The sequence below is a fragment of the Rhizophagus irregularis genome, chromosome 15 (genome assembly GCF_026210795.1).
Source record: "Rhizophagus irregularis chromosome 15, complete sequence".
NCBI classification, from domain to species: domain Eukaryota; kingdom Fungi; phylum Glomeromycota; class Glomeromycetes; order Glomerales; family Glomeraceae; genus Rhizophagus; species Rhizophagus irregularis.
In genome coordinates, this window is record NC_089443.1 from 1,837,972 (window position 1) to 1,847,434 (window position 9,463).

At 27.0% G+C, this 9,463-nt stretch overlaps 4 protein-coding genes across 4 annotated transcripts; 1 reads left to right on the plus strand and 3 right to left on the minus strand.

Annotated features, from left to right (window-relative positions):
* Positions 1-1,621: 1,621 nt before the first annotated feature.
* Positions 1,622-2,063, minus strand: OCT59_007131 (uncharacterized protein; the record flags this gene model as incomplete). Its single annotated transcript, XM_025329035.2, has 2 exons — positions 1,622-1,671; positions 1,760-2,063. 2 exons carry the CDS (start codon positions 2,061-2,063, stop codon positions 1,622-1,624), a joined length of 354 nt encoding a protein of 117 aa, XP_025164297.2.
* Positions 2,064-3,057: 994 nt separating this feature from the next.
* Positions 3,058-3,764, minus strand: OCT59_007132 (uncharacterized protein; the record flags this gene model as incomplete). The annotated part of the gene is made up of 3 exons (XM_066146647.1): positions 3,058-3,074; positions 3,164-3,460; positions 3,527-3,764. 3 exons carry the CDS (start codon positions 3,762-3,764, stop codon positions 3,058-3,060), a joined length of 552 nt encoding a protein of 183 aa, XP_065998515.1.
* Positions 3,765-3,935: 171 nt separating this feature from the next.
* OCT59_007133 (uncharacterized protein) lies at positions 3,936-6,553 on the minus strand (the record flags this gene model as incomplete). The annotated part of the gene is made up of 5 exons (XM_066146657.1): positions 3,936-4,777; positions 5,054-5,357; positions 5,739-5,857; positions 5,935-6,268; positions 6,356-6,553. The coding sequence occupies 5 exons, from the start codon at positions 6,551-6,553 to the stop codon at positions 3,936-3,938; spliced, it is 1,797 nt and encodes a 598-aa protein (XP_065998516.1).
* A 539-nt stretch (positions 6,554-7,092) lies between these two features.
* Positions 7,093-8,612, plus strand: OCT59_007134 (uncharacterized protein; the record flags this gene model as incomplete). The annotated part of the gene is made up of 4 exons (XM_066146662.1): positions 7,093-7,111; positions 7,173-7,945; positions 8,016-8,245; positions 8,318-8,612. The coding sequence occupies 4 exons, from the start codon at positions 7,093-7,095 to the stop codon at positions 8,610-8,612; spliced, it is 1,317 nt and encodes a 438-aa protein (XP_065998517.1).
* Between the last annotated feature and the right edge of the window lie 851 nt (positions 8,613-9,463).

The window sequence follows — 9,463 nt, forward strand, 5'->3', positions numbered from 1 at the left end:
ATCAAGAAATTCCAAAATTGTTCCTAAATAAAAACTTTAAAAATCATGAACGAATTAAAAATTGCTTGACTGAAGGTGGAATAATATTATATTTGTATACTAGGTAATAAATAGTAAATAAAGAAGCTCGTTAGATAGGAAAAGACAATTAAAAAAATGGTTCTCCTGTAAGATAAAAATCTTTATAATTTTTTTTATTTGGAAGATTATTTAAGAGTTTCTTTTTTTATTATAACGTTTTGCATAAAACTAAAACTTCTTATTTAATGACTCCCAAATAGTTGTAATTTTTCTTTTTTTCGAAATATAAAAAATTTTTCAATATGCACGAGCGTTTCAAATGAATCGCATGATCTTATAACAAAAGATTCCGCGAAAAAAAATTTTTAATTAATGTGTAAACTTTAAAAAAATGTCATTAAATCAAAAATGGCTTTGAATGACATTTTGGGCTTATTTATCAAATCTTTATTTGATCGTCTTTTTTTCCATGTCATTAAAAATACTAATATGTACAGATTGTACAGTGTATAAATAAATACCAGAGTTTCTAATTGCATATAAAAAATTGTTAGAATATTAAAGTAAATTGATTTTTATCTGTCTTACTAGAATAAAATAAATCAATTAATTAGGATGTTTATTATCATAAGGAAATTACCAAAAAAGGAAAATTTTGTAGAATTTTCATAAAAAAAAGAAAGAAAATGTTGCCAAAAAAAGTTTACTTGTCCATTTATGACGTAACAAGAAATTTTTCTTTAAAAATATATTTGAATGATATTTGATTGTAACAGATAAGCTACAATAGGCGTATTATGTAGTTTAATAATTCACTTTATATCATTTTATTTTTCTTTTCTATCATTTATTCAATAAAGAATTAACTGTAAATATTAATGATATAGATTATTTATAAACTAATTTCAAGAATCAATATTATAAACTTTAATATTTTTATTTTTTTAATTGGAAAGCTTTTAAGCTTTTTATTTATTGAACTTCGAAGGTAGAATTTCTAGCGATATTTGAGTTATGAAAATAAACAACGATTTCGAATTATTATTGTTATTATGCAGCCAAATAGGATCATGTCATTTTCAACATACTGATATTTTTTTAAATAAATTATTATTGCATAATATCTTTGATATTTTCAGCGAATTACGTTATTTAGATTTCTATAGGTAAAAATACATAGATAAGCTTATAAAGTTCATTTATTATTTTTATATGGAACATGATCTTAGTCTGCATGATAACTGTTATTGTGTATGGTGGTTAAAATATCATCCAAACTGCGAAGCCAGTTCGGACCTTTCCCGGCCTGAACCTGACCCGAGTTTCAGGTCCGGGCCTCTAATTATCGTTTTTGATTTGTGATAATTGGCTAATACAATTTATTACCATCCAAGTCAATTTCTTCGTTTAAGACCCTATAAAGAATTTTTTTTATTCTCCGTAAAGTTTTTTGCGGGGACCGATTTAAAAATCTGTACTGATTTGTGTTTTGTAGTTGATAATTGGCTAATATGATTTAGAGTATTGACATGTCTTATTTGTCTTAGCCGTCGTAGTCGTCGATTTCTTCGTTTAAGATTTATATAGGATAATAAGGTGATCATAGGAGTCTGCTTAGAATATAGTATATCTTTTCTTTGATACATAGAACTAATAGAAATAGAGAAGTTAATGACCAAAAATTAAAAAGAGAAATAATTCACTAAAAAGATTTTTATCTTCTTTTCTTAAAGCTTACCATTCTGAAGTCTTTGGAGAAGCAAGTTTGTTTTCTTACAGTGAATGTTATTTCTTTCACGTTGATATTTTTGTAATTGTTGAGCAACTTTTTGAGAAAGTTGTTTAGAAAATGAAGAACTTTTATTAAGTCTCTCTTGTCCCTTTTGTTCATATTCTTCACGTATTATCATTTGACAAACATCGAGTTGTTTGCAAACCTCTTTATGAGAGGAAATAACTTTAGCATCGTTCTGTTTATGAATTTGACCGAGATAATTAACAGGTTGGGTAAAACCAAAATGAGTGACTGGTGGTGCTTCCATTTTTTTTTTCAAAAAGAATTAAAGACACCTTTAAAAGTGCATGTTGTTTTTGTTATTCAATATTCTCCAAAAACCTTACTATTAAATTATAAATTTCATATAAAGAAGTTTCGAATATTTTGTTTTTCTTCAAAAATGGAGAACTATTATATAAAAAAAAAATTTTTTTTTTTTTATGTATAGTATAATTTAGATTTTCTTTTACAAAAAGAGTCATGTATGGTATGATTTCTATACATGGAATGTATGGTACTTTGCAGAAACCCTATCAATATAAAAAATATGTTAACGATATTTTTAAAATATACCAGACATATGATATTCATATTTATGTTATCTTTGTTTTAACTATATGATAACAATATGTTGAACATATAATATAAAAATCTTATTTTAATATAGTAACTATATGTTAGAGACATGGTAAAAATATTATTATGAATGTTAAATTTATATGGCTATTATATGCCAAATACGTGACAGAAATATGATAAAAATATTATTCAAAATATTAATTTTATATAGCCATCATATGGTAAATATGTATCAATAATATAATAGAAATTCAATTTTATATAACAATCATATATTGAAAATATATCAAAGACAGAATAATAATAGCAAAATAATATAATAGTCATGTGTCAAAAATAATAAAATAATATAATTATTGTATGATAAAAATTTCAATTTAAATTAAAAATTTCCTCCAATAAATTCATGTACGACTTGATTTTTGAAAGAATTTTTTCTCTAGTGTAATATAAAATAATGTTAGCAATATAATGACTAAACTGCAGTGTAATAAAAACTATTTAAAATATAACTTCGATTAGCCTCATCATGCTTGGTGTTACAACTGTTACATGTACTTTTACAATCGTGAATAAAGTGAACTTGAGGCACGTGATCAATAAAATTGATTGGAAAAATTTGAAACCATTGTGATTCTTCTGGCTTCTGAATATTATAAAGTGGGCATCTTGATATAGAATCAACATAGTTCGTTGCCTGAAACCAATTAAATAAAAAAAAAGTGTAATATTGACCATTGTTTGCTTTATGTTGAATAATGAATTCAATTTTAGCATATGCGACACCTTCAGATTCTTCATTTAGATCTACAATATCGCCAATATGAAGTTTTAATCGTACAGGTTCTTGATTGTCTTTAATAACTGTATATGAAATTGAACTATAAAATTCCATATTTTTGTTCAATATTGCCGCACTTGAATTTAAATAATCTGCATAAGCTCTATAGAGATCTCGATAAAATGGATGATTATCATCCAACTTTTTTGATATGCCTTTACACTCAACTTTTTTGGCACTCCATTGATCTTTAAGCGAAATATCAATAATATTTTTAAAGTTGCTTACTCCAAATGTAATATCTATAAAAATTAGTTTTAAATTAGCAAATAAATTTTTCCAATAATAAAATAACTAAATATATTTACCATCACTTTCATTGTCATTATTCTGAATACTTGTAAATGTGAATGAACTTTCTGTAGCATACCAGTCTGATAATATTGAGTAAAGTATTGGATCTTTAGTAAGATTGTTTAATGCATTAGTTTCTATACTAAAGCGAGGATCTATCCAACCATCAATGAGATGTCGTAGTGCCTGCACTGTATTATATCTTCGGGTAAGATCAAGTTCAACTACTTTACAGTTTATATGTGGAACCATTGCCTTGAATATGCGATGCACCATTTCTTTTATGCCAACTGCAGTGTTTACAAGGGTGGCAAAATTGCACATATGTTGTAAAAGATGAACATTTATGTGCAAATTGGGTAAGTTTGTGAAAATATTTGGAAATAACTAATAAGAAATATGGAAATTCATAAAAAAAAGTTATTAGCTTAGTACTATTTTATTAAAAATATGAAGAAAAAAATAATTTTGTCTTGCCTGAATGAGTATTTCATGCTCTTCTTTAAGCAATCTTTGAAATTCTTGTTGTATATTATTTGTTATAGTAACTGAAAATGCAAGTTTTAATAATTTAGCTTCAATTGCCCAACAAGAACATAATTTCAGTACAGCTGAATTTTGCCTTATTCCAAGTTTTTCATGCCAATTATTCAAAGCTTCTGTTTTTATATGATGAGATTTTAAAAAACGTCTAAGTATAAATGGCATCAACATTGTAATTCTTAATACATCAGAAAACATGAAACTTTGCCGATGTTGTATTGGATTTGGCATTCGACTCCAATTAGTGGGTTTTTCAATATATTTCCAATGTTTTAAAAATTCCTTTTCGCCAATTGCGTTAAAGACATTGAATGTTGCCTCTAAAAGTGTTCGTGCTTTTCCAGCCATAGAATGGTATGCATCTTGTGGTGTTTGAATGTGTCGATCCCATTTTAGTACATTAAAAGACCCAGGGTTTGATATACCATATTCAGTAGATAGTTGCTCCTTTCTTGTTTTTGCATATTGATTTTTGATTTCTATAAGACGTTCTTCTGTCTGTTGATTAAAACGTGCATTCTCTATATAGTTATAATTTAGGCTAGTAAGCTGATCATGTGAAACATTACATGTTCGGCAACCATGATTTGCTCCATGACGTTTTATACCTGCTATATCATTTCCCTGAGGGAGATCTGCTGTGACACATCCAAGTCCACCAATTATCCAGACATCACCATTTATTGTTTTCATAACCAAGCCACTTTCTAGACGTTTTATATCTTGAAGTATTGGTTTAATGAAATCTTCAAAATTTGCTCCAAATGGAACAAAACCAATTAAAAAATGATTTTTAAGTGACTTCCGATGTGATTGTAGCATATTACCAATTTGCAAATACACACCACCTAGTGAGTGGTAAACATTCCTAAATGTACCAAAATCATCAACATAAATATCAAGAAAAATTTTCATGATAGGCAAATGCCGTTGAGATGGTGGTGGTTGTGTAATTGTAATATATTCATATGGTAAGTGGTGTCTCATTATAATATTACGATATTTCCATTTGCCATTGAAGAAATATACAATTTCTTGAATATAATAATCATATTCTTCTGGTTCTGGCATATCACGTAACCAAACAGTAATGTGTCGTTCTATATTTTGTGGATTAATAAATTTTGCTTCACCTTCAACTAACCACAACTCCTTACCATTTCCACGAATATGCCGATTATCAGTAGAGCGACAATTTGGAAGATTTTCATGTGAGAAGAGTTGATCAACCTTTAATTTTAGCATATTACCATCTGTTTCATCAACTACTACACCACGAACTCGACACATATATGTTGATGACTGTTTATAATATACTAAATAATCACCTGCTTTGTATACTAAAAAAAAAGCTGATTAGTTTTTTTTATTATAATTTATATTAAAGTCATTAAACTGAACAATTTTTTTTAATAAATAACAGTTAAATTATTACCAACCTTTATTGTTGCTTCTTATTTCATTTTCTCCAAACATAGGTGAATCCTGCCAAAATTCTCCATGCCAAAATTCTCGCCTTTCATTTGTGACTACTCCTGGACCAAAATACATATTTGACATGAGTATTGGGTTGTTTAAAATGCGTTCCAGGTGTGTTAAAGGTGAGATGGTAAATGCCTTTCTAATAGATTCATATGTAGATGGTATCCGTTGCATATGGAGAGGTACATCATGCTGGCATACTTTAGCCAAAGGTAATCTGTTTCTCCATTTGCGAATTTGTCGGATATTTGTAGTAACATCTTCTTTTTGATATTTGGGATGTATGAGGATCTTTGCAAGATCCTCATATGCACTTGTTGCTACAAAAAACCAGTATATTAAGAATTTTACTTGCATAGTTTTTTATCTAAAATAATTTATTAATAATATCACTTACAAATCATGTGTTTGGTAATCCAGATAAAAAGCATTGCTGATGTGAAGTTTGGGAAGTATGGGCCATATTCACCATCAAAACCCTTAAAGTTGGAAGATTCTTCTAAAATTTCGGCATTTATTAATGGATCTTCTTCTGGTTCCGAATCTTCTACAATATCAAGTAATGGTTCACCATTACCTACAAATTCTTCGTCCATAGCATTAAATATTGGTTCACTATTATCCAAAACGTCATTACCATTATTAACCAAAATTTCATTATCACCATCATTTAAAACTTCATTATTATAATTTACTGAAGCAACTTCTACATCATTAAGTAATTGTATCTGCTGTTTAGTGAAATGATTTTTACAATTGAAAAGTGTTTATTAATGCATTAATATTATTTTGTAGATAATATAATACCTTATACTAACCTCATCATTTAATAATGGAATGTGGCTAACTGTTGATTCTTCAGAAAGCAAATTAGCATTTTCCGGCCTACTATATGCTAAAACATTATTAGATATAGAAGATATTCCATATTCATCATCACGCTGTTTATTAGTTGCTCTAACACGTAGCTTTGGGATTGATGCATATACACGAGTAATTCTTTTTGAGCGGTTCATTAATTATTTTTTGATTTTTTTTTAAAAAACAATTATTTTTATTTTGTAAAAATTAAGATAAAAATTAGCAAGATATTTTAAACTTTAATAAACTTTTATATACGATAAACTATTGGTATTAGTAGTTAAAAGTAAGCTAAATCTTCAATAATAATCCTTCATACCTAAATCAGGAAATATTAAAATTAAATTACACCATAATTAATTAATGTTATCATATTATCTAATTTTTTAAATTCCGTTTATACTAAAAATCAATAAAAGTTTTGAAATAACTCATGCAATTACAATATGCTTGACGCCATCCTTTATTAAAATATATACAATAACAAAATATTTATTATTCAATTAATTTACAATATGATTACTAATAGACCATTCTGCTCATATTAAAAAATATAAATAGATTTAAAATCCTTTATGATTAAATCTAAATTTTTATATATATACAGTATAAGTTATTTTACGAAGAAAACTAAATTCTTTTAATAAATTCCATATCAATAATCATTTCTTTCTTTACACTATTTGATTATATCATGTCTAAAAAAAGATTTAGTAAGTTAATAATTTCTAGTATTCTATATTATTTATTTGTTTTAACAGACTTTTATTATAGGATTAATAGTACCTAAAGATATTACAACAACAAAAATACAATCAGGTAGTACTAGTACATTATTGACATTTGGTTCTGATAGCAACACAATTTTTATTAATATTATTTTGCTTGCAGATTCTTTAAATGATGAAACTGTTATAAATTCGCCTTCAACAAAGAAAAAGAAAGTACAAAAACGTGATACTAATCCAAGAAGAACTCGAAGTTCAACTAAAAAGTTGCAAAGTCAGCAGGAACAATCAAAAGATTTAAACCATCATACAAAAACAATACAAAAAAGAAATTCACAAGAACCATTAGAGGAATATTCATCAAGTGATGTTGAAATTATAAATTCAATTCCAACAAAAACAACACGATTATCATCACCAAATATTTTATCAGAAGATGAAACTACAAGTCAAAATCCTGATGTTACAAATTTAGCAAGCCCCAAAAATCATATACCAATTGCATCACAACATGAAATGACATCAACAAATAGTACTTTACATTCTTCTATAGAAATGCAAGTTTTACAAAATCAAGAATCACTATTACAAAAAAAACCTGAAGAAGTACGACAAGAAATAGGAAATGTTGCGATTCCAACTCAATTTCAAAATGAGTTCGAGATCGCATATTGGCTTGCACACCATAAAAGAATTTTAGACTTAGCAGCAAATATTAGAAATGGAATGATGACCAGAACTGATGAAGGTGATGATTCAGCTTTACCATCACAACAATTTTCTTATGAGCTTTTATCAACACCTGTTGAAATTGATCAGGTAACAAAATAATATAACAATAATTTCATGTACTGTATATTTAATATTTATTACTTTATTTCAAATTTAGCATAAGAAATTTCAGTTACAAGAAGAATGCAAGGCACTCTTCATTCGTACTAGAAACAATACACAAGAATTATATGAAGAATTAATTTCACGTGTATGCAAAATATCTAAGACTGATTCTAGAATTGGTGCGTTACTCAAAGATGTAGGTGGATGGTATAATACATATCGTTGCAAATTTCATGTTGCTGTTGTGAAACTTGCAGATGATTTTATTGTAACACATGAGAAGTATGTATTATTATAAAGTTTTTATTTAATTAGTACTTTTAATTATTAAAATTAACTCATTATTAAAAATAGTGCTGTAGAACCATATGATGAATTAAATGAATTCATCACTGAAGATGTTTGGCGACGAGTTCTCTGTATGCATTTAAAAGCTACAGATCAACAAAAACTGAAAAAAGATGAAGCAATAATCACGAAACTTGGTATCTTTATGCAGCAGGTCGTCAAAGCAGTTATTATAGCACAAAAAAACAGTAGAGACACCCAACCTATTATCAAAAAATATGATGAACATACGATTGATTTAAAAATACCAACAAAGCTTGGGGTAGTTGAATCATTGCCAGTACGAGAACTCTTGAACTAAGTATTATTACATGCATAAATAGCAAGTTTGATGAATAGTTAAACCAATAGTAAATATCATAATTCTATTTTTTTTGCAAAGTAACCATCATTAAAATAAGACAACTGTATATTCATATATTAGTCTGTTTATTGAAAAATTTAAAATAATGTTCAGGATTATGATTTGCAAGTTTGTGAGCGTCAGGTTATGAACCAAAGATGTAATATATAGTAATGATATTTATAAGCTAATGATAATGATATTTTTTGCATACTTTTATTAGCAAATTAAGATTCAGTTTAAATTTAAGCTCAAATTCATATTATTTTTATATCAATGACATGTCTTATTCAAAATATCTGCAGAAACCTTGAATTTTTGCAAGGTATCATTACTTTATTATTAAAATACACGTAAATTATAATTAAATGTGATGATACTTTTTTTTTAACAAATTGTTCCAACATTCGTATTATACAGTAGTGGTGGAAAATAATGATAATTTTAAAGTTATAAATTTTTTGGCCAATTTTTATTTTATTTACATAAAACTTTAATGACATTTAGTATAATACCACAAGTTAATAAAACTAAAATTTTAATGATTAATTATACGACCCTCCTTTCAATAACTTCTTCTAAATGTTTTTTCATGCATGCACATAAATTCGATAAGAGTTCTGGATTAAGATTATCGCATTCTGACTGAATAATTGACAAAAAAATCATCTAATCCAACCAGTTTTTTTTGTGCAATATGTTGATTTACCCTCTTTTCTACCTTTTCTTCATTATTGCCCATAGATTTTCTATGGGATTAAGGTCGGGAGAATAGGATGACCAATCCAACACACGTGGACACCTTTTTT